Source organism: Uranotaenia lowii, chromosome 2 (genome assembly GCF_029784155.1).
Source record: "Uranotaenia lowii strain MFRU-FL chromosome 2, ASM2978415v1, whole genome shotgun sequence".
Classification (NCBI taxonomy): Eukaryota; Metazoa; Arthropoda; class Insecta; order Diptera; family Culicidae; genus Uranotaenia; species Uranotaenia lowii.
Genome location: NC_073692.1, coordinates 288,167,343 through 288,189,305, shown reverse-complemented (window position 1 = coordinate 288,189,305; position 21,963 = coordinate 288,167,343). Strand labels below are relative to the sequence as shown.

Below are 21,963 nucleotides of genomic sequence, written 5' to 3'. Positions count from 1 at the left end.
TGTATTGTATTTTAAATTCATAAACGGCAATCAAAGTGTTGAGATCGCAGCCTTGAACTTACAACCCTCAGTTTTATTAATTGTTTCCCTATGAGGAGTTCCGAATGTATGAAAATGGATCTTTCCTAAAAGCTGGAAAATTAGTTTTCAGTCCAAATAGTTACTCAACTGAAGAAGTCAATTCATAATGAACATTAACTAATGTATCCATCCTTTACACACTGCATATTCTAGTAGATTCTCAACCACTGTTCTTCTCTATATATTTCCAACAGGCGAGTAGTTTTTTCTATCCTAAATGAAGGCTCATTATTGCAATCAAATGCCTCGCACCGGTAGCACGTGCTTTGAACAGTAGAAGGAAAAAACTACCGAAAAAATTTCTCCTTCCAAATTTTTTATGCTCAGCAAGCTTTGATTTGTTTTCCAGTACACGTGAACTTTGGATGGTCGTTTCTAATGCCTGGCCCATGGTGATGGTGAAAACAATCCCGCCAAAGGAAACGAAAATCGGTTGACAAATGTAGTGGTATGAATAAGGTTTAGCAATTGCTTCGGTAGCTTTTACTTAGCTCGAAATCAATCAAAGCAAAAGTCCAAAGCATTTGCTTAGTTTGGTATGAATAAACATTTGCTTAGCGGATGTGTACTAAAGTCTTAGAACATAGCTTTTGCTTCGAAAAATAGAGCTATCCAACCAGCAGAATCTGGAGTTTTCTAAAGTAAAATGAAAGAAGACGATCAGAAAATTGAAAAGTACGGCAAAAGTAGCCTTGAAGTCGATGAAGCGGGTGGTGGGTGTAAGAACGACCGGATTTTTTTGTTAATGCGTGCTAGTATGTTGATGTTTAAAAAAAATGAATACATATTCGAATATTGACAAACAAAAAATGGCCTAATTTTAAAATTTATCATAAGCTCTCCCACATGTATTCGGATCGGGATAATCCGATGTATAAAAAAATAGGCAAAAGGCGCGCATTTTAATTTAGATTTTTTATTTTAAATCTTAGGATTATAAAAAATTATATAAAAATGAGAGATCTGTATAATGTTTTAAATTATTACAATTTATTTCTTACTTTGAGCCAATTGGGACTTCTTCCACTATAGCCGGATTTTTTTTAATTTGAAATATTTACTAATTGATTTGTTTATTGTCATCTTAGACGAATGATTTTATACAACGACAGGAATATGAAAAAAGTTGGGTTATCACTTCGACTTTTCTTTATCCATGTTGAAAATACCTTTTTGAATTGTTTTGAAGTGAAATATTGCTAATTTGATAAGTTCATGACGTTATTAAAGATTTTTTTATTGGAAAAGTCTGCTACCGAGTATGCTTAGAAAATAGAGCAATTGCTATGAGATTTGTCGAGCAATTGCTTCAGATTTGAGCTTTATTCATACCAAACTAGCTTGTTCTAAAAGTAAAAGCTCCTGACTGAGAAAACAGCTGTCAAAAAAACTTTATTCATAACAACCGAAGCAATTGCTTTAAGCGACTGCTCGACTGCTCGATTCAGTTTAGCAAAAGCAATTACTAAGTTTTTTTCATACCACCCATGGGTGCCATGACTTTTGGTTCGTGGGAATAAAAACTTAAGTTGTATGGGAGGGTCCCTTTTCTTAGGTGGGAGGGGCTCAAAACTATTACCTCGACCTTTCTCATGTCCGTTTACACCACTGTACCAAATTTCAAGCTGATCGGTTAAGCGGTGTGGATTTGTATAAGGTGCATATATATATATATACAAACATATATAGCCCAACCAACCCCCTGGCAACTTGACAGTTCTGGCGAGTTTCGTGTGCCTGATTCAAAATCGCAGATGTCGCATGTGTACCGCTTGTTTACGTACTTTTCGAGCCATGCGTATGGAAAGGGCCCATCATCAAATGTGGTGCGAATCAGGCAAATTCATAACTTTCGAATGAATGAAGAAAAGATTCAACCGAAATTATTATACACATTCAATAATCTACCTATTCATTTATTGTATAGAAACAGGTTTTCCATAAAACAAGAAATGTTCTGCTATAATGTGAAAGTTTTACCATTCTAAAATTTTTATATGTATCACAGTTTATGAAAATCACTTGATGATTGTTGTGATAATGTTTTGTTTTACATTTATTGTGTACGATTGTCCACAATAGTTTCGGTGGAAGGGATACTTGTTCCGAAAAACTGCCGATTATCAGTGGATTATTTTGAACAGTCCAGAAGTTTTAGACCTAATAAATGACACAAAGATTTACATCTGTGAGTCGTTTGCATCGACTTTACTTTTGAAAACAGATCGTTTTTACATAACTGAGCTAAAAATTTTTAAATTCGAATATTTTTTTCATTTGTTGAATCAATTGAAAGAGAATATATTTCAATATGCGTCCTTCCGACATGTTAAGTCGCTTGATTTTCGATTTGACAGAACCAGAGAACCAGAAAAAACTGGCACACGCGATTTGTATGGGAAACGTCAAGTTGCCAGGGGGTTGAGCCCAACTCATCTTTATACACTGTGTCAAAAAATTGTCCGTACCGCACGTACCTTGAAATCCAAACAATCAAAAAGTGCACTTTTTCAGTCAATAAAAATACTACAATTACATCATTCGCTGCAGAAACTAGTCCTTTTTGTAGATCAGTATTAAAAATGTTTATGAATTAAACCTTAAAAATAATACAATTCATTTAGTATAGAAAGTCCCAAAAACGACATCAAAAAATTGTCCGTACACTGAGGCCTTTGTCAAATATTAGTCAAGTAAACAGTTATATGTCAGTCTGTCAAACGCAGAAACGTGAATTGAATTTCAGCGAAGACAATTTCCAGTGGTCTGAGCGATAAATACGGTAAAATGAACTTTATTTAGCATAAATCAGTAGATTTCAACAATTTGTGGATTATGTTAACAGGAAAATGTTTGCTCCTCACAAAAAAAAACCCCTTGACATCCGGAAACTGATTGTTGACCTGAAGAATGACGGTAAAAGCTTGTCCGAATTTTTTTTATTTACTTGTCTTCGAATTACGCATTGAATAGTAAAACGGCCATGATCGTCGGTTCAGTATGTCCTTCAGAACTTTAAGAAGACTAACTCCCTGGAGATTAATCGTATAAGCTGATGGTTGGTTTGATCGTAATTTCGGGTCAGAACCAAACAATCATATTTATATTCCTGTAGACGCGTAATATGACTGATAAATCTATTTATTTTTCTCCGTAAATGAATGTCAAGTTTCCGGTGCCATTTGCGCTGAAAGCATACCACACCATTACATGGCCACCACCGTGCTGAACTGTCGGTCACAAATTTTTCGGATCCAATTCAGTATTTGGATTACGCCATACTCTTACATGTCCGTCAGACCCCAATATTATTAAATTAGCCAGTGAATATGACGTTCTGCCAGAACTCTTCCGGTTCCAGGACATACTTTTGAGCGTAATTCTGCCGCTTTTTCTTATTTTTAGCAGATATAAACGGCTTCTTAAGACCAACATGACCTCGGTATTTTTTCTTATGAAGTATGTTCCGTACCGTCTGAGGATCAACCTGTATGTTTTCAAAATTCTTCAGGCTGTCTGCTAGTTTCAGGGCACTGATTTTAGGATTCTGACTGATTTCCATGACAATGATGCGATGGTGACGATCCGTAAGCTTCAGTTTGCGGCCTCTTCCTGGAGTGGTCTCCAGGGAGTTAGTCTTCTTAAAGTTCTGAAGGACATACTGAACCGACGATCGTGGCCGTTTTACTATACCTGCAATTTCGGACAAGCTTTTTTCATAAGGTGATTTGACATCTACCAAACAAATCGATGCATCACCCAAACAAATCTGTTGGAAAACTGGCCACCGTGCCAGTCCGCGGTTGTTCAAAAGTCGCTGAGAAATAACAGCGAAAACTAAACGTCATCGTTGCCGCCAAAAGGGACCGCACGAGGAAAATTTTCACTTCTGTCAGCCATTTTGTATCGAGTTGCGTACTGCGTAGAAGCAGAAAGTTTGTATTTGTACTGAAAGCTAAATTTCGAAGTTCCGTTTTGTTTATTATCGTTGATTTTTGGAATCAGGAGCGTAGAATCATGTAGGTATACATGTAGTTTGGAGTGGCTCGTTATTAACTTTTGTATTTTAGTGTCAGGCAGAAGCGCTGATATTGGGTTGAACATCTCTGTTGAACAGAGTGCTTAAAGTAGCAAATCGGTAATTTTTAATAATTTTATTGTATAACGCCGCAAATTACCCAGAATATTGTCCACAGGACTCTTTGCTCTCGATACGAGGTTGAACTGAGTTGTATTAGGGCCTGAATAGCTAGGGTCACTGATTTGTAAGTTCTAACCTATAAAACCATTTTGAACCATGTTTGTAATAACTCATCTTTTATTCCATAGAATTGAAGCACTACAAAACTATAAATATAGTCTGCTATCAGTACCAGTGCATCGCTTTTCATTTGCCGCCCTATCACAACATTCTTCAATTAAATCAAATTGAAGTCGAAATTCGTCGATCAACTGGGAATCGTCGAAGTACTTTACGTTCGAGGTTCGCCAACAAAGATGGAACGAGAATTTCAATCCAAGACCGGACCTGGTCCGGAAGCTGACAACGACACCACTATTGTCGATCAAAACTCCAGCTGCGTGGCTTGCAGCAAACCAGACAGCTTTGACGATATGGTTGCCTGCGACTTGTGTGATTCCTGGTGGCATCAGTGTTGCGCGGGAGTAACCAAGTCAATTAAGGACCGTGATTGGACATGCCCCAGATGTTTGCCGGTTCCAAGTCGAGCAAACTCGATCAGATCCACTTCGACGGTGCGTAAGGCCCTCCTCGAACTTAAATTGCAACGACTCGAGGAAGAGAAGGATTTGAAACGGAAGCAGTTCGAAGTGGAACAGAAGCAGTTCGAAATTGAGCTAGATCAAAAGTGTTTAGACGAAAAATATCGTCTGCTGGAAGCTGCCGCGGTCGATGATGACATTGACAGCGAAGGAAGCCGCCAAGAATATCACCGTAGACGGCAACGAACGGAGGACTGGGTGTCCAGCAGAACAAGCAACGTTTCGGAAAGGCTCGAAGGAGCTGTTGGTGGTGTCGACGAGGGGCGTACCGACGCCCAGCCGATTGAAGCTGAACAGATTCAGCAAGTAAATAGTGTTGTTCGCGAGCTCAATAGCAAGGTGGCAAACTGCCAGAAGGAGCCGGATCCATTGTATGCGAACTTGAAAGTTATCCTGAAGGCGTGCCAAATTCAAAATAACGCTTCAGTGAGTGGCACACCCTACACAGGCACAGTGCCAAAAAGCACCCGAATGCTGGCTCCGCCGATTGCTCCCCGTACATTCGAGCAGTATGAGCGTCGAGAAGAAAATGTCTTTCCTGACAGCACGGAATATTCTATGCAGAACCAATGTAGTTATCGGAAACATCCGCAGGTGGAACCCGGATATAACGCACCGGTGCCGCAACACATAGCACCCGAACGTGATGTAATGCCAAGCAATTTGACACCCTCGCCACAGGCAGGCTTGTCTGGCAATCGAATTCAACATTCGTCAATTGTTTTGAGCACACCATCGGCATCGCAGATTGCTGCCAGGCAGGCACTTTCGCGAGACCTCCCAATATTTTCCGGCAATCCAGCTGATTGGCCGGTGTTTATCGCCAACTACAATTATACCACAGAGGCGTGTGGTTTCAACTGCGGAGAAAATATGATCCGCTTACAGCGTTGTCTGAAAGGTCCTGCCTACGAGGCAGTCAGAAGCAAGCTAGTCATACCGTCATTGGTTCCTGCGGTTATCGACGCGTTAGAGATGCGGTTTGGGCGTCCCGAATTGTTGATCGAGACTTTCATCAACAATGTGAAATCTACGACGCCACCCAGAGCGGATCGTTTGGAAACCCTAATAGATTTTGGGGAGAAGGTGCAGACTCTTTGCGACCACATAATTGCTGCTGAACTGACTGATCATTTGGCCAACCCGCAATTGATGAAGGATCTAGTTGAAAAATTGCCTCCTGACTACAGAATGAAGTGGGCTGAATTCCGTGAGCCACTGGCGAAAGTAAATTTGCAAACGTTCCGAGAATTTATGAACCGGATTGTCAAGAACGCTTACCGTGTAACTGGTGCAAGGTCGATTGTTGAGGAGGTGAAATCAGTGAAGCGCGACCGAGGAAAGAATCCAAATCGCATTTATGTGCATACCGAAACCGGGGGGAGCGATCCCGGCCGATTGAATACACCCGCTGCTAAGGAGCAGAAACCAATCGAATGTGCTGTTTGCAAGAAACTTAATCACCGAGCCAGAGAGTGTAAAACATTTCAAGCGCTATCCGTAGAAGATCGCTGGAAACGAGTGAAGGATTTTGGTCTCTGTTTTACGTGCCTTTTTGGACATGGACGTCGACCATGCAAGAACACTAAACGCTGTGATGTCAACGGCTGTGAGAAACGGCATCACCCGTTATTGCACTCCGATCAGAAACCCCAAAAGCCACCTACGACGACCGTGGAAACGCTAAACGCTGCTATGAATCATCAGACGGCTGGTTCTACTCCATCACTGTTCTACCGCATCGTACCTGTAACGGTCCATCAAGGTGAACGATCCATCGACACTTTCGCCTTTGTCGATGAGGGGTCGTCTGTTAGTATGCTAAATACCGATCTGGCTGACAAGCTTGGTTTGCAAGGACGCAAGAAGCCACTTTGTATCACGTGGACGTCACAAGTAACAAGAACAGAACAAAATTCCCGTCGAGTGTCTTTTGAAATCTCCGCATTGGGTAAACCGAAAAGATTCCGAATGTCCAATGTGAGTACCATCGAGTCTTTGGATCTTCCAGTTCAAAGCCTACCCATCAGCGACTTGCAGAAACGATACCCACACTTTCGAGGTGTTCCGGTTGTGGGCTACCAGAATGCAGTGCCAGAGATACTGATTGGCGTGGACCATCTGAGATTGGTCGTGCCACTCAAAGTTCGAGAAGGAAGTAAAGGAGAACCAACCATCGTTAAAACTCGGCTGGGTTGGAACGTGTATGGAGGACAACGAAATTCGATGCCTTTCGCGTTGAACTTTCACCAGTGCGAATGTAATTGCGACGTGAATCTTGAGGATTCAATCAAAAAGTATTTTGCAGTCGAAGAAACAGGAGTTAAACCCACCTTGTATCAGGGGTCAGAAGAAGATGCCCGTGCGATGTCTATTTTGAAAAACACCACAATCCAAGTGGACGGTCGCTATGAATCGGGACTATTGTGGAAACACGACATGGTTGAACTTCCCGATAGTCGCCCGATGGCACTCCGACGGTTAGAGTGTTTCGAAAGGAAGCTCCAAAGAAATCCACAATTGAAAGCTAATGTTGAGCAACAAATCGACGAATACCTGAAAAAGGGTTATGCGCATCGCGCCACCGAAGCCGAGCTGGCAGCAGCGGATCCGCGGAAGACGTGGTATCTGCCACTCAATGTTGTGACCAACCCCAGGAAGCCGGGGAAATACCGCCTAGTTTGGGACGCTGCCGCCACTGTGAAGGGCGTCGCCCTGAACACGATGCTGTTAAAAGGCCCGGACCTCCTGACGTCATTACCGGCAGTCCTATTTCGTTTCCGGCAGCACACGATCGGCGTGAGCGCCGATATAAAAGAAATGTATCACCAAGTGCGGATCCGCAAGGCGGATCGAGATGCCCAGCGATTCCTCTGGCGTAGGAATCCAACCGATGAGCCGGAAGTGTTTATAATGGATGTGGCCACTTTCGGGTCGGCTAGTTCCCCAGCAACGGCCCAATATGTGAAAAACACCAATGCTCTCCAATTCCGAGATGAAGCACCGAGAGCAGTCGCTGAGATTGTTGATGGGCATTATGTTGACGACTTTGTAAGCAGTTTTCCGACCATTCAAGAGGCACAGCAAATTTCGGCGAAGGTGAAGGAAATCCACCAGAAAGGTGGTTTCGAGCTGCGAAACTTTTGCTCCAACAGTCCGGAATTGTTGACATATCTGAACGAACAAGCTGAGACAACAACAAAGGTTCTTGGTGTTGATAAAAACGACGATACTGAGAGAGTGTTGGGTATGATGTGGGTGACAACAAACGACACTCTCCAATTTTCCACCACGATGAGCGCGGATATTCAAAAACTGGTTAAAGAGAACACAAAACCAACGAAGCGTGAAGTTTTGAGGTGCGTAATGACGCTTTTCGATCCGCTGGGCATACTGTCTCCGTATCTGGTCCACGGAAAAGTTCTGATCCAAGAGTTGTGGCGCTCTGGTGTAGGATGGGACGAGCAGATTAGTGATTGTAGCTTCCAGCGGTGGCTCAAATGGATCGATATTGTGGATCGAATCAACGACATCAAGATACCTCGCTATTATTTCGGCAATTTTGAAACGCCCGGCACCATTGAGATCCACACATTCGTGGACGCGAGTGAGGTGGCTTACGCTTGTGTGACGTATTTCCGACGAATAAACGAAGATGGTACAATCAATGTGGCTTTAGTATCGGCGAAAACGAAGGTGGCTCCTCTGAAGCCCATGACAATACCACGGATGGAGTTGATGGCGTGCGTGATCGGGACGAGGCAGGCTCAGTTCGTCGTAAATGGGCATTCCTTCTCCTTTACGAGGCGGTTATTCTGGAGTGATTCTAACACAGCCCTCAGTTGGATTAATTCCGACCCCATGAAGTTTCAACAGTTCGTTCGTTTTCGTGTGGGAGAAATTTTGGAGTCAACGCAGCGACAAGAATGGCGATGGGTTCCGACGAAATTGAACCCAGCAGACGAAGCAACTAAGTGGGGTGTGGGTCCTTACTTTTCGGATTCCAGCATCTGGTTTCGAGGCCCAGAGTTTTTGTATCAGGAAGAAGAACTGTGGCCAACAAGGAAAGCATTAAGTGAACCAACCGAAGAACTTCGTCATTGCAACATGCATGCAGAATCAATCCGCTTAGAAGACCCGATCGATGTGGGAAGATTTTCGCGATGGAGCAAGGTGCTGCGAGTGACGGCATACATGTATCGATTCTCACGAAACTCGAGGAAGAACAGTGTTCGCAATTTTGATAACTTGACCCAAGAAGAATTGCTTCTCGCAGAAAATTGCCTTATTAGAATGATTCAACGTGATACGTATCCGGAAGACTTGAAGATACTCAAAGAAAACTCCGAACTCCCAAGACAGAAATGGAAGGCTTTACCGAAAACCAGCAAACTTGAACAACTTTCGCCGGTCCTAGATGAGTTCGGGATTCTCCGTGTGGATAGTCGGATCGTAGCTGCTAAACGTGTTTCAAAGGAAACAAAATACCCCATCATATTGCCAGGTAAACACGTACTTACCGAACTGATAATTGATAGTTATCATCGTAAATTTCTGCACCGATTTGATGAGACTACGGTCAACGAAATCCGACAGAAATATCACATCCAGAAACTTCGATCCTTGGTGAAAAAGATCTCCAAAAGGTGCGGAATATGTAAGATTCGTCGTGCTCAACCGGTGGTGCCCAGGATGGCGGCACTCCCTCCGGCTAGATTGTCTCCATTTGAACGGCCATTCAGTTATGTTGGAGTGGACTACTTTGGACCCATCCATGTGAAGGTTGGACGTAGCCAAGTAAAGCGGTGGATAGCGATCTTCACGTGCCTCACTGTCCGTGCAGTACATGTCGAGATAGCGTACAACTTGTCCACGGAATCCTGTGTGATGTGTGTTCGGCGTTTCATCGCTCGAAGAGGGTTCCCGATAGAGATCTACAGCGATAACGCTACGAATTTTCAAGGAGCCGAACGACTGCTGTTTGAACAAATCAACAATAAGTTAGCTACCACTTTCACCAGCACAACGACATCATGGTTCTTCATCCCCCCTGGCGCCCCCCACATGGGTGGTGCCTGGGAGAGAATGGTCCGATCGGTGAAGACGGCCCTGTATGCTGCTTGCGAGAACGAGTTGTTAGATGATGAAGCCCTTTACACTTTTCTGGTCGACGCAGAGTTAATAATTAATAGCAGGCCACTTACATATATGCCGTTGAACTCAGAAACCGAAGAGGCATTGACGCCTAATCATTTGATCTTGGGAAGCTCAAATGGTGTGCGACAGCCTACGATTCCGGAAGAATGTACCCACGATCTCCTGAAGCGAGCATGGACTAAGGTGCAGAAGAAACTCGACCAGTTCTGGCGAAGGTGGGTTTTGGAGTACCTGCCAACACTGACCAAACGTACCAAGTGGTTCAATGAAACGAGAGATATTGCGGTCGGAGATGTGGTACTCATAGTCAACGAAGGAAAGCGGAATTCCTGGGAGCGAGGGTTGATCGTGGAACTTATTGCTGCATCGGATGGGCGGATTCGACAAGCCTGGGTTCGAACGGGCAATGGTGTGTATCGGAAGCCGATTGCTAAGCTAGCAATCCTTGAAGTGTCGTCTCAAGATGGTGGTTCCAGAGAGTTGCCTGACTGCGTAGGTGGCTCCAGAGTGAGCAACGATGAAGGCGTGAACGAGGATTCCGGAAGTGATGAAACCGAGGCCAGCCGTAGGTTCCATCGGGGGGAGAATGTTGGAAAACTGGCCACCGTGCCAGTCCGCGGTTGTTCAAAAGTCGCTGAGAAATAACAGCGAAAACTAAACGTCATCGTTGCCGCCAAAAGGGACCGCACGAGGAAAATTTTCACTTCTGTCAGCCATTTTGTATCGAGTTGCGTACTGCGTAGAAGCAGAAAGTTTGTATTTGTACTGAAAGCTAAATTTCGAAGTTCCGTTTTGTTTATTATCGTTGATTTTTGGAATCAGGAGCGTAGAATCATGTAGGTATACATGTAGTTTGGAGTGGCTCGTTATTAACTTTTGTATTTTAGTGTCAGGCAGAAGCGCTGATATTGGGTTGAACATCTCTGTTGAACAGAGTGCTTAAAGTAGCAAATCGGTAATTTTTAATAATTTTATTGTATAACGCCGCAAATTACCCAGAATATTGTCCACAGGACTCTTTGCTCTCGATACGAGGTTGAACTGAGTTGTATTAGGGCCTGAATAGCTAGGGTCACTGATTTGTAAGTTCTAACCTATAAAACCATTTTGAACCATGTTTGTAATAACTCATCTTTTATTCCATAGAATTGAAGCACTACAAAACTATAAATATAGTCTGCTATCAGTACCAGTGCATCGCTTTTCATTTGCCGCCCTATCACAACAAAATCAGTTTACGAACACGCCGTGAATCTGGAATTTCTAATGTGATATCTAAATTTGGAATCTTATTTATGTGTTTATTTGATGTTATCAGCAATTTATATTCTGCTTCCACTGAAAACTTTACAGAATCTTCAAGTTGTCAGCATATTCAACTCGAAATAAAAAAATTGAGTTTGCAATTAAGTTAAGAAATGTGTCGGCTTTTTAAAAATGTGCTATATCTTCTCTCTGCTATATCTTCTCTCTGCTATATTTTCTCTCTGCTATATCCTTTAAACATAGTTTAGTAATGTTCATAATTTTTATCTAAAAACTAACTTTTTTCGTCGAGTCCACTTTTGTTTGCTCAACAGCTTTCGTTTATTAGCAGTGGCAACCTAGTTATCCACGAGTTTTGCCCTAACTGCTGTCATTGTGTTTGTTTATTAATTCAGAAGTCCACCAGTTTTGCCCGAGGGTTGAACCTCAAGCAGGGGGTTGCAAACCGTAGAAGTCAGTGTCAGTGTTGGAGGTAAGCATAAGGGTGAGTATAGCAACCATATATTTGCATCGTCCCGGGTGACGATTTTGTTTGTTTAATTACATTATGCTAATGCACTCTGCAAGAGCCTCATTTATTCAGACATTTTATTTGCAATTTTAAAAATTGTTGTGAAAACAAAAGAGCGAAACCCAAACGGACAGGAAATACTTTAAGAAAGGTTCAAATTAATCAGAAAGTGGTTAGACCCGATGAAGAGTGTACTAGTTCACGAACGCGAGCGGCCGGAGGTTTTGTATTCATTTTTTTACAATAAGAACACGAATTCCTATTAGCATTCTGTCCCATTGAATACGGTTGTTTAATTGATTCAGCGGGCTCAATCATACATAGCTGTGCTTGTAGTATCGCATAGACGGCGTCACAACAAAACAAACGTTATTACTTCTGAGATTTGTTGTTGCAGGTAATTCGTCGTGCGATGACACTCGAAGTGCCATATATTCTTCTAAAAATAGTTCAAATCTGCAATAATTTTGGTTTCTATAAACGCGTATAGATGATCTCCCGAAACGGGATGAAACATTCAGCTGGGTGAATTTGGTGTTATTTTTTGCAGGAAAGTGACAAATAAAGGTAAAAATGTTTATTTCGTCAGAGACACACGATGCTTTAAGTAGTTTTTTTATATCTTCGGTAGAACCACGTCAGTTTTCTTCCCAGAAGAATTCAAAGTTGTATTTATTGAGGCCGGTTTCCAACAATCCACAAAAAATGCAGATTCCGTACATGAAGGTGGCGATCTATTCGTTGACGTTTTTGACCTACGCCTATACCGGATATGGCTCCAATATGCTATCAAGTTTGCGGGATGCAATCATTGCGGCCGAGGCGGTTTTCGGGGATGTTCTGAAGAACGTAGTGCATGTGGCCAAGAAATTCAAGGTCGTCCACGAGGTGTTTGATGCTGCGGTGGAAGAAAATTGTGTCTACAAATGTCCTGGAGGTAAGCCAGTTAGAAACTTCTTTCTACGATAGGTAACTTTTTTTTAAATGAAATTTTGATAAAATATTATGACTTCTGACATTTCCAATCTTGAACGAAATGCTGAAAATATGGAAGCTTGATGATAGGTTGAAAAATAAATTAATAGTAACGTTTTATTGCCCTCAAAATAAATCGCTGCATTGATGCAGTGATAAGCGTATGTAAAATAACGATTACCTTTATCAATTCCTCAGTATAAATGTTGATAACATTCTTCTCAGGGTCAACACCGTCTCGAAACAAATTCTACATACCCCAGTCGGATGGATGTGGTTCTCTGGGGCTGAAAATTGACACCGAATACTTGCCAGCAGCCGAGATGGAAACATGTTGCAACGCTCACGACATTTGTTACGACACCTGCAACAGCGACAAAGAGCTGTGCGATCTGGACTTCAAACGGTGTCTGTACAAGTACTGCGACGAGTACGAGAAAAACGTTGTCGGAGACATCGTTGTGAAAGGTAGTCTAGTTGGACTTTTTAGTTCATGTATTATACGTTACTTTTTCAACGATTGTTTCAGGTTGTAAAGCAGCCGCCAAAATGCTTTTTACCGGTACCATTACACTGGGTTGTAAATCGTACCTGGATTCGCAAGCGCGTTCCTGCTACTGTGTACCGGAGAAACCAACAGCTGGTGCTGGTCAACAGCAGCCGGGAACGAATCCCAATCAGGACAAAAGTGCTCCCAAAGACAAAGCCTACGAACGTTCCGACAAGGCGTACGACCGAGCGTACGAACGATCGGATAAATACTACGACAAAGGGTACAAGGAAAAGGATAAACCGGGCAAGTACGGCTGGAAGAATGATCTGTAGACTACCTAGATTTTTCCTACCGAGTTCTCTAGTGGTGTGTAAATAGATCTGTGATTGGTAGCAGTTACCAAATATCTACTTATCACAAAAAAAGGTGTTTTAATAAAAAGAAACGCTGTGTTTCAAACAATAAATCTTAGCATTTATTATTCATATAACGTTACCTAGCAAAGTTGCAATGACATGTTGTGATAATAAAAAGGAGCATTTGAACTTTCTTGTTTCCGGTGCGCTCTCTAAGCTAGCATTTTTTCTAATCGACCATCGGAATACATTTTTTTGATGTCAGTGCCTCCACCGACGAATTGTCCGTTAATGAATACCCGGGGAACCTGAAAAGGTGAGGAAAAAAAGGATGTTGCAATTATTGATGTATGAATTATATGATTCGCGAATTCATTGCGCAAATGTATAGATTTTATTTGATGCTTAAATGCTTATCACTAATGAACTACATTTAAGTTTGACGTTTGTTTAAACAGTGTTCTTTTCTTAGATGAATGATTAGTTTTTTTTTTAAATACCTATGTTTAAATAGTATTATGAGGCCATCAAAGCCTAACAATATGAGTTAAGTAAGTGATGCAAAACGAACCGTGCTTCTCGAAGGTAGATTTTATCCTCTTATACCTTTGTAGCTACGCTCTTCATGAGTTTTTTCTATCAATAAGTAAATTTAAATGGCAATAGCCAGAAATATCTACTAACAACTTATCGCATATCACCCATGCTTGAGCGACACCGGATGTCAGGTACGATGTCAGAAGATGTAATTTAAGGTGTATAGGTATATTTACAGTAAATGACGTAAATAACATTCGTGTCACACGCTTTAAAAACTTAAATCGCCCACTGAACTCGAAAAGAAACAAACTAACCAATTTCGCTAGTTGGAAAGTGTCGCTAGTCCAACAGGCGCCATTCTCTACGTGTGACGTGTTATTAACAATCAATTGATTTTTAATTCTCCATTGTTTTCATTAACCTGACTCAGAAGTTATTGTAACTAACAGGCTACAGTTGATAAACAATCACAATTCAGTTTGGTGCCATAGGCTATAGGTAGGTACCAAATTTATAAGTTGCATCTTGAGTCAGGTCACGACTTCTAAGAAAAGATGAAGTTTTATAGCGAAATGGAGTGAGATGACTCATGTTTGCATTAACCAGAAAAATATGATTCAAATATTTAAAACGTGTCATTTTTTGCGTAGAAATTTGTTTCTCTTCTTTTTTTTTAATCCAAGTTCAGTTTTTCGTCTTTACGAAAACGTGATCTGGAATTTTTTTTAATACTCACTGTTCTTGCTCCGGTCATTTCGCCCAAAATCGATTGTATCTCATCTCCATCGTTGCGTTTGTCCAGCTCGTATGCCGTGTATTCTTGATTTAATTTCTTAAATGGCTGAAATAGTGATAAGAAAAGCAGCGATCAGTATGTATGAAACATTCCCTAGTATGTATGAAACATTCCCTGTGCTGCCCGTTCGCTTACCTCCTTGGCCATTGTGCAGTAAGGACAGTAGGTTTTTGAGAAAATCACCACTTTATCCTTGGCAATTGCGCTTTTGACAAACTCGGCTACTGGACCACTCATGTTGGCTGGCGTTGTTCTACTGACGAATGAACCCATCGACTGCGAATCGAGCTGCTAACTTGATGACAGATCTGCGAACTGATTGTGTAAACCCTATGCTTATGTTGATATGTAACTTTCGATCTTATACAGATGCCCTGTTGGCGATGATTGAGCAGTTCAAGGTGTTGTTTATTCTCAGGTAAAAACAGGTTAAAAGGATTTCGAACTTGTTGTATCAATATAACAATTTAAAAACTTATTCTTCAGTTTTAAAATACCAACAGGTATGGAAAAGTATAAAAAAAACCCCAATCGGAAACTGGTTCGCGAATCAGTGAAATTTCTAATAAGAATTTAAAATTAGAGAGTAAAAAATCCAATAAGCTTACTACTCACAATCAAATGAATCAACTCTGGCATGTGCATGAACTTTGTCAATGCAGGTAAACCCTTCTTCGTATTCTCCAACTCGTGTTTGTAGCCCAGACTACGACCATTCTTCTGTCCAGTTTGATTTGTCTATGCAGCAGGAAATCCGTGGAATCCCGGACACGCACCGTTCACTTTTGATTCCAAGAATTTTCGAAGCTAAATATAGACACGTCGATGCTGATAAAATGTACTTTACCGATGGATCACTTATAGAGGAAACAACAGGATTCGGAGTGTTCAACGAAATCTTCAGCGCCTCATACAGTCTCCAGTCACCATGTTCTGTGTACATCGCAGAGTTAGCTGCTATTCATTGCGCTCTGGATAGTATCGCCTCACGACCAGTTGAACACTACTATATTATAACTGATAGCCTCAGCTCTGTTGAAGCGATCCGATCTATAAGACCAGGAAAGTTTACGCCGTACTTCCTCGAAAAGATACGAGATATATTGACTACATTATCAAGACGTTGCTCTTTCATCACCTTTGTCTGGGTCCCCTCACATTGCTCAATAGTAGGCAATGAGAGGGCAGATTCCCTTGCAAAGGTGGGTGCGATGGAAGGCAACATTTACCAGCGTGAAATCGTATTCAACGAATTCTACTTCTTGGCTCGGAGAAACTCTCTTGTCAACTGGCAGCGCAGATGGTACGAGGATGAGTTGGGTCGGTGGCTTCACTCGATTATCCCAAAGGTAAGCCTTAAACCCTGGTTTGATAGATTGAACCTGAGTCGGGATTTTATTCGTTTATTTTCCCGTCTCATGTCCAATCATTATTCCTTGAATGCGGTACTCTATCGTATAAATATTGCTAGCAGCAATTTATGCGATTGCGGCCTAGGATACCAAGACATCGAGCATATTGTTTGGTCGTGTGAGGACCACCTTGTCGCCAGAGCGAATTTCATAGATTCCCTTCGGGCCCGAGGAAAACCACCTGACGTTCCAGTGAGGGATGTGTTAGCTGTGATGGATTTGGACTACATGTTCGAAATATATCTTTTCCTAAAAGCTATTGATCTTCAGCTGTAATTCTTTTTATTTTCATATTTCCCTTTCTATCCTTCTTTGTCTTCTAAACAAGTGTTAAGCTAAGCATACCAATTGTAAAAATGCAAAACGAGTTTGGCTCCTTAAAGCCTAGAGGTATGAGCCGTTTCAAATAAAGAATTTACAAAAAAAAAAAAAAAAAAATGTGCATGAACTTATTGTCATTTCATTTGCCGGTATGGGTTACACGGTAAATTTAAATTATTCAGACACGGTATTATTTTACACAGCAAAAAATTTCTAAAAGTATACGCAATCTAAAATACGAGTGATCTACTTTTTGACCAGTGTAATTCAAAACTGATGTAATTTTACACTCTTTTTTATCTATTTTTGAATCGTTGGTATAAACTTAATTTTGTATGATGTATGTTTACACGCCCTGATCTAAAAAATATATCTCAATATAAAATTACATCGAAAACAATGTAAAACACGACAGATCCATTGTTTTCCTTTTTTTCGCGGCATAAATTGTTCTGTTTTTATCCGAGATGGTGGTTTATTGTGCAAAAAGAAAAAAAATCGCTTCCGCAGTTAATTTTGTATTAAAACCAAACCAAATTCTTTCAGAATTGAATTAAAAAATGGTAGGTTATAGTTATAGACGAAATGAAAAAAAATGCAACTTCAAATTCTCTTTCGATTGCAGAAATTGCAGTTTTATAAATGGATCAAAAGCCGAATCAATGATGAATGTTTCTAATGTTTAAGGGATTCCGATTACGATGCTGTTCCGGAAGGATTCAAGAATGCTGCCTGACGCCGATCGGCAAAACATCGCCCTGCTGGGGATCATCGGACACAACCACAATTCCAGCTGCCAGTGATGGTGGGTGTTTTTTGAGTTTGGAGTGTCGGTAATATATGTTAAATAAAGTGACACATGTGGCATATTTATATTCATAAACAACACCCAAAATCTGATTATTTAAGAAAGATTTGTAATATTAACGGTAATATGTTTTGAAATTTACATCATTGTGTATTTTTACACGACGGTTTATGTCATCCGTTTTCGTGCATTGTTTTCGATCTAAATTTACACGCCTCAAAAATTACATTGTTGAGAAAAATACACCGTGGTAGAATTTTATATCAAAATCGATGTTCCGTTTTCGTGCATCGTTTTCGATCTAAATTTACACGATTTTTTCTTGCTGTGTAGTATATACACACTCAGGCAAATTCTTATTATAATTTTCATAAGATGCATCTTATGAACCGCTTTTTAGAGTGTAAAATAATGTTTCATAAGAGTCTTACGAAATTCTTAAAATTTTCGTACGATGTTCTTATGAAAAATAGAAGAAACGGCATTGTGAAAAAATAATGAACACATTCATTTATACACTCAGAAAAATTCTTATTATAATTTTCATAAGATGCATCTTATGAACCGCTTTTAAGAGTGTAAAATAATGTTTCATAAGAGTCTTATGAAATTCTTTCAATTTTCATACGATGTTCTTATGAAAAATAGAAGAAACGGCATTGTGAAAAAATGATGAACACATTCATTCATAGCATCAGTTTTTTTCATCATCTAACAGTACGAAGCAATCGCCAGTTCACAGTTATAATAGTTTTCCTTCAATGTTAAATGTTATTGTTACCTCCGGAATGGTAAGTTCGATTTGATGTTTTTGGTGTGAACGTTTAAGATATTAGTAAACTAAAATACATTATTTGTTTACTTTTCAGCAAGCTGATCGGCAAAAAATGAAAGGTCGAAGATTAAGATGCGGCGAAAAAAAAACTTTGATGCAGCCGTCTGTTGATGCGCTGCTGATGGTGACCATGAAGGATTTAATTTTAAACAAATTTGGCAAACAATAAAGTGAATGTTTTCAGCATGAAATATCTAGAATTTTTCTTATTAGAAAGTGATTTACTGTTTCCATGAGAATCTCTTATGAAAAGCAACAACCTCTCATTGAAGTAGGCGTTCATCTTCAGAATTCATTCGCGTCATAAGACAATCTTATGAATTTCATTAATTTTTCTTATGGCGCCACTTCATAAGAGAATCTTATGGCATACATAATAGTATTTTTCTGAGTGTAGCATCAGTTTTTTTTTCATCATCTAACAGTACGAAGCAATCGCCAGTTCATAGTTATTAATTATAGTTTTCCTTCAATGTTAAATTTTATTGTTATCTCCGGAATGGTAAGTTCGATTTGATGTTTTTGGTGTGAAAAACGTTTACTAAAATACATTATTTGTTTACTTTTCAGCTAGCTGATCGGCAAAAAACGAAAGGTCGAAGATTAAGATGCGGCTAAAAAAAAACTTTGATGGAGCCGTCTGTTGATGCGCTGCTGATGGTGACCATGAATGATTTAATTTTAAACAAATTTGGCAAACAATAAAGTGAATGTTTTCAGCATGAAATATCTTGAATTTTTCTTATTAGAAAGTGATTTACTGTTTCCATAAGAATCTCTTATGAAAAAGCAACAACCTCTCATTGAAGTAGGCGTTCATCTTCAGAATTCATTCGCGTCATAACCCGAATAGCAAAGACCATGGTATTAAAATAAACGTACAATGATTTTCAATTTCACAATGAATTTCATCGTAGTATCTAAATATTTTTCAACCGCTTTTAATTATGAAACCACCATAATTTTTAAAGTTACCGTACAATTCATCGTGAATATAAAATATTTCATAGTTGTCGAAAAAAACAGAAACACGGTATTACAATATTTTTTTTTGTGATTATTATTGTTACAGTGTACTTCATTGTGAAATGAAAATCCAAACCATAAGTGAACATTGGTAAAATTTTGATAGTTTTACACATATATATTTTATCGTGTAGACCTTTTTTTCGAGCGCGCGCCATTTTTGTCTTACAATTTTTCGATAAATAATTTTTTGCGAAAATGCTGTATGGTAAGTTCGATTTATGAATAGCTATAGGTTTATTGAAATTAATGTATTCACTCTCTTTCTGAAAGGTGAAACAAATAGTACTTCCTTTTGGGCGCCGTTCCTGGGGCAGCGGAAAAAGCTTTCGGTGAAGTGTGAGATCGGGAAGATGCCATCGGAAGGTACGATTGATGGAATTCCTTGTCCCAAACTGCCTGGTATTAGCTCAACCCAGCTCAGCTCCTGGTCAACGGAAAGAACAGCGAAAACTTTGGTGGTGAGTACATTTCAAGAATAATTGTTTATATTTATTATTAATTTGTTTTACAGTGGACATTCCTAGACGGGCAACTTAGTTCCGGTAAATTTGGCTCGGAAACGGGTATGACCACACGCCGTATCGTACTGCTTCAAACCTGGATCACGCACACCGGAGAATGCGCCGCTTCCAGCCACGGTGGAAAAAAAACCCCGACAGAAAACCGAGAATGGACGGCAACTCAGACATTTGCGAGTTATTGGGAACGATGACGGATTTGCTGCAATATATAGATTCTTGACAATTTAAGGAGTTTTGTTTTTCCACCTGGTGTTAGAAAAGTGCAAAAACAGTATTATTATAGAGCATTCATAAAATTTTAAAATTAAATAAAATTATTTCGAATTTCTATTTTAAATTAAACAGTTTGCTTAAGTTAATTCTTGTTTTGAGGAATTATATTCCTGATTGGTTGTGCTTTTAAATAAACGTTTATCATGTTTATTACAAAGCATAACTAATCATGAATAAAATTCCTTGAAATAAGTATTAACTTAAGCAAACTATTCCAATCCATGAAAGTATAAATTATTCATGGTAAACCATGAAAGATTATGGTTGAAACAATACATACATACCATTGAAAAACCTTGATTTCCATCTTCGTTTAAACAATGGAAATAAACGGATTTTCATGGTTTTATTGTGAAAAAGTGGAAGCTGTTATCACCATGAACTTCATATTTTTGAGCTTCCAAATGTATGGGAAATCGCCATTTTTTTCATGGTCACGCTGCATAACAATACCCCTTTTTCATGGTTATTTTCGCCAAAACAGTGAAATGTATGGTCGGAAACTATGAATTTCAATGTACATTCACGGTATCGGAGACGATAATATGCATTGTGTAGACCATAAAACTTATGGTTTGTGATTATGGAATTCATGGTTTTTTCATCGTACAATTCTATTCGGGAAGACAATCTTATGAATTTCATTAATTTTTCTTATGGCGCCACTTCATAAGAGAATCTTATCACACATAATAGTATTTTTCTGAGTGCAGTACCGTTAATAATTGTATAGAAATTGGAAGCACGCGCACTGTCACTTCGACTTTGAACTTCCATAACTTTTTACTCTGATGATATTTTTTGATCAAATTTTTTGCGTTAGATACATCAACTATCAAACTATTATATCACAAAATTTGAGCTTTCTGAAGTTTGTGTGGCCTGAGAAACAGTAATTCTACGAAAATCGGACCTTTTGAACTTTTCCCATTCAAACTGCAATATCTCTGTAACTATGCTACATTTTTTATTGAAATTTTGCACAGCGATTGTTGAAATATGAAGCTAACATGTTTGAAGTTTTCGAAAAGTTCTATCGATGAAATCAAAAGTTACGCGAGGTGCAATATTTCAGGCATAAACATTGAAATGCGATTTCTATATATAGAACTTTGGACGATTCATGAGAACAATATCGTTTCCTCCACCAATCAGACAAAAATGTCTGGCAAAAGCAATGAAGAAAAGAAAAAATGGAATAAATGATCCATTTGTGTTTTGATATATCAGAATCTCGCGATATTGTTGTGTTTTTTCGGTTGAAATAGATTTACTGATTCTTAAACAGAGATTATGATTTTCCTATGGAAACATTCGTCCAAAATTCTATAGAAATCGCATTTCACTGTTCATGCCTAAAATATTGCACCTCGCGTAACTTTTGATCTCACCGATAGAACTTTTCGAAAAATTCAGACATACTAGCTCCATATTTCAACAATCACTGTGCAAAATTGCAATAAAAAATGTAGCGTAGTTTCAGAGATATTGCAGTTTGAATGAGAAAAGTCCAAAAAGTCCGATTTTCGTAGAATTGCTGTTTCTCAGGCCACACAAACTCCAGAAAGCTCAAATTTTGTGTTATAATAGTGTGATAGTTGATCTATCTAACTATCTTGATCAAAAAATATCATCAGAGTAAAAAGTTATGGAAGTTCAAAGTCGAAGTGATAGCGCGCTTCCCAACAAACATTTTTCGCTGAACAACCGCTGAAACACTATTTAGTTCTACCTTCAAATCAGCTATCTTGCTGAAAGAAGGCAACCGAAATTCAGGGAGAAGCTGCTGTTCAGCTCTTAAACATCG

At 39.6% G+C, this 21,963-nt stretch overlaps 5 protein-coding genes across 6 annotated transcripts; 4 read left to right on the top strand and 1 right to left on the bottom strand.

Annotated features, from left to right (window-relative positions):
- The first annotated feature begins 4,578 nt into the window (after positions 1–4,578).
- On the top strand, positions 4,579–10,665 carry LOC129742764 (uncharacterized). Its single transcript, XM_055734705.1, has one exon. The coding sequence runs from the start codon at positions 4,579–4,581 to the stop codon at positions 10,663–10,665; it is 6,087 nt and encodes a 2,028-aa protein (XP_055590680.1).
- Positions 10,666–11,986: 1,321 nt separating this feature from the next.
- On the top strand, positions 11,987–13,731 carry LOC129748542 (group XIIB secretory phospholipase A2-like protein). 2 transcript variants are annotated; one of them, XM_055743195.1, is made up of 5 exons: positions 11,987–12,194; positions 12,288–12,364; positions 12,429–12,734; positions 12,998–13,240; positions 13,302–13,731. In XM_055743195.1, exons 3-5 carry the CDS (start codon positions 12,503–12,505, stop codon positions 13,595–13,597), a joined length of 771 nt encoding a protein of 256 aa, XP_055599170.1. In that variant the 5' UTR covers positions 11,987–12,194; positions 12,288–12,364; positions 12,429–12,502; the 3' UTR covers positions 13,598–13,731. The 2 variants fall into 2 exon arrangements, with proteins under 2 accessions (XP_055599170.1, XP_055599171.1); XM_055743196.1 differs by having other exon boundaries at positions 12,028–12,129; positions 12,195–12,364.
- LOC129748544 (uncharacterized) lies at positions 13,718–15,497 on the bottom strand. Its single transcript, XM_055743197.1, has 3 exons — positions 15,093–15,497; positions 14,898–15,002; positions 13,718–13,929 (listed from the first exon to the last, which is right to left on the bottom strand). The coding sequence occupies exons 1-3, from the start codon at positions 15,228–15,230 to the stop codon at positions 13,834–13,836; spliced, it is 339 nt and encodes a 112-aa protein (XP_055599172.1). The 5' UTR covers positions 15,231–15,497; the 3' UTR covers positions 13,718–13,833.
- On the top strand, positions 15,382–17,527 carry LOC129742763 (uncharacterized). The gene is made up of 2 exons (XM_055734704.1): positions 15,382–16,306; positions 17,378–17,527. Exons 1-2 carry the CDS (start codon positions 15,614–15,616, stop codon positions 17,525–17,527), a joined length of 843 nt encoding a protein of 280 aa, XP_055590679.1. The 5' UTR covers positions 15,382–15,613.
- A 1,952-nt stretch (positions 17,528–19,479) lies between these two features.
- On the top strand, positions 19,480–20,164 carry LOC129742799 (uncharacterized). Its single transcript, XM_055734739.1, has 3 exons — positions 19,480–19,567; positions 19,633–19,820; positions 19,874–20,164. Exons 1-3 carry the CDS (start codon positions 19,558–19,560, stop codon positions 20,072–20,074), a joined length of 399 nt encoding a protein of 132 aa, XP_055590714.1. The 5' UTR covers positions 19,480–19,557; the 3' UTR covers positions 20,075–20,164.
- Positions 20,165–21,963: the final 1,799 nt, after the last annotated feature.

Excerpts from the sequence above, each read along its gene's own strand:
- LOC129742763 (XM_055734704.1), top strand. The coding sequence starts at position 15,614 with ATGCAGGTAAACCCTTCTTCGTATTCTCCAACTCGTGTTTGTAGCCCA. Across the intron at positions 16,307-17,377 it reads TTCACTCGATTATCCCAAAG|GGATTCCGATTACGATGCTG; the intron begins GTAAGCCTTAAA and ends CTAATGTTTAAG.
- LOC129742764 (XM_055734705.1), top strand. The coding sequence starts at position 4,579 with ATGGAACGAGAATTTCAATCCAAGACCGGACCTGGTCCGGAAGCTGAC.
- LOC129748544 (XM_055743197.1), bottom strand. The coding sequence starts at position 15,230 with ATGGGTTCATTCGTCAGTAGAACAACGCCAGCCAACATGAGTGGTCCA. Across the intron at positions 15,003-15,092 it reads ACTGCACAATGGCCAAGGAG|CCATTTAAGAAATTAAATCA; the intron begins GTAAGCGAACGG and ends TCACTATTTCAG. Across the intron at positions 13,930-14,897 it reads AAATGACCGGAGCAAGAACA|GTTCCCCGGGTATTCATTAA; the intron begins GTGAGTATTAAA and ends TCACCTTTTCAG.
- LOC129748542 (XM_055743195.1), top strand. The coding sequence starts at position 12,503 with ATGCAGATTCCGTACATGAAGGTGGCGATCTATTCGTTGACGTTTTTG. Across the intron at positions 12,735-12,997 it reads TGTCTACAAATGTCCTGGAG|GGTCAACACCGTCTCGAAAC; the intron begins GTAAGCCAGTTA and ends CATTCTTCTCAG. Across the intron at positions 13,241-13,301 it reads CGGAGACATCGTTGTGAAAG|GTTGTAAAGCAGCCGCCAAA; the intron begins GTAGTCTAGTTG and ends CGATTGTTTCAG.
- LOC129742799 (XM_055734739.1), top strand. Across the intron at positions 19,821-19,873 it reads GAACAGCGAAAACTTTGGTG|TGGACATTCCTAGACGGGCA; the intron begins GTGAGTACATTT and ends TTTGTTTTACAG.